The sequence below is a fragment of the Chrysochloris asiatica genome, unplaced genomic scaffold (assembly GCF_000296735.1).
Source record: "Chrysochloris asiatica unplaced genomic scaffold, ChrAsi1.0 scaffold00559, whole genome shotgun sequence".
Lineage (NCBI taxonomy): Eukaryota > Metazoa > Chordata > Mammalia > Afrosoricida > Chrysochloridae > Chrysochloris > Chrysochloris asiatica.
This window is the reverse complement of record NW_006409077.1, coordinates 282,417-284,203: the sequence shown is the minus strand read 5'-3', so window position 1 is coordinate 284,203 and position 1,787 is coordinate 282,417. Positions and strand designations below refer to the sequence as shown.

Sequence of the window (1,787 nt, the reverse complement as noted above, 5' to 3'; positions counted from 1 at the left end):
AACAACAACAACAGCTGTGCTTAAAAGAACTCTGGTAGCATAGTGGTTTCGAATCGGGCTGCTAATTTCACAGTCAGAAGTTCGAAACTACCAGCTGTTCAGCGGGAGTAAGATCAGGCTTTCTGGTACCATAAAGATTTACAGCCTCAGCAACCCTGTATATGAGTCACTATAAGTAGGAACCAACTCTATGGCACATGATAAATACAAGACCCCATGCTTAATTAGGTTTAATGAAACATTGTGATGCCTTGGACAAGGTATGTTTTGCCTCAGAAAAATCACTAAGACCCCTTCCTCTTCCACGCTCAACTGACCAAAAGGGAAATGAAATCAACAAATGGACTTCTTGACAAAGACCTCACTGTTGACAAAGACCTATACCTTGTTGATTTGCATAGCACTCCCCCAGAAACCACAAACCTCTCAGGAGTTTCTTTTAAGGGTCACTCATTAGAGGACCCAGTGCTTAGCTCAGGGGAGTGTTCAGCCTTCATTATGGGTTTCCAAGTCAACATTGTCACCTTCTTGCTGCTCAGTGTCACAGGTAAGAAAGAGAAAAAAAAAACTTTAAAATCATAACACTCTTTCTGATGAAGTTTGATTCTAAAGTAGGTGGGTTTTTTTCTAAAAATTAAGTTTTAAAGTAAATCTAATAAGTTATTAAAATGTTTTTGTATTCCTACTTCTGCTAACTTATGTTGCTGTTCATATTTCTTGTATGATCACAGGATCCAGTGGAGATATTGTGCTGACCCAGTCTCCAGCTTCCATGGCATTTTCCCCAGGAGAGAGAGTCACCATCAGCTGCAAAGCCAGCTCAAGTGTAAGCACTAACAGTTTACACTGGTACCAACAGAAGCCAGAAGCGAGTCCAAAGCTCCTTATTTATGGTACATCCAACCTGGCCTCTGGGGTCCCTGGCCGGTTCAGTGGCAGTGGCTCAGGGACAGATTACTCTCTGACCATCAGCAACATCCAGGCAGAAGATACAGGAATCTACTACTGTCAGCAGGGGTATAGCTATCCACCCACAGTGTTAGAGACTGGAACAAAAACCCCCCTTAATACTTAGGAGCCAGATACCTCATTTTTAGAGGCTGTGAGAGATATAGTCACTGTTTCCTGTGTCTGACAGGGTCTCATGGGACTCTCTAGGGTAGTCTGAGGTTACTAGACTGTCTAAGACTTTTGGTCATTACAAGCAAGTGAAAAATCAAGGTTTCAGGGAGAAACAGATTCTCAAAAGGCTACAATTTTGAAAGCCTATTCAAATAGTATAGAAAAAGATGCAGGTGGGATCAAACTTGTCCAAAAAGAGCACTAATCATCTAGTAGATTGGTTTTTAAGAATCTTCTCCATAAACAAGTAGGCAGAGCTTACCGTAGAACTTTCATCTCATCACAGGAACATGATGATGCAGCCACACAGGCCCTGACAGGATTCTAGGCTTCCTTTGATTGAAATGCTACCCTGTCTGAAGGACTCCTAGGTGAAAGTCAATACTTCACTTATGAAAATCAAGGTTGAAATTCATGTTTGAATACTATATAATATCTTAATCTTTATAAAATCTGACACGATGAACCAAAATAATTCTATAAGAATGTAACGTAATGTCCAGTTTGGTTGTTTTCTTACATTTTTGTACCTTATCTATTGTTTCTACCTCCTTTCCAGAGATTATAAAACTCATTGATTGTTGTTGTTGTTAGATGCTGTTGAGTTGGTTCTGACTCACCACAATCACATACACAACAGACAAAATGCTGCCTGCTTCTGCTCC

The 1,787-nt window shown here is 40.5% G+C and overlaps 1 gene segment (V, D, J or C); it reads left to right on the top strand.

The window, feature by feature from the left end:
• The first annotated feature begins 498 nt into the window (after positions 1-498).
• LOC102834163 lies at positions 499-1,075 on the top strand. The segment is given in 2 exon segments: positions 499-547; positions 732-1,075. Coding segments are annotated over 2 exon segments (393 nt in total).
• Positions 1,076-1,787: the final 712 nt, after the last annotated feature.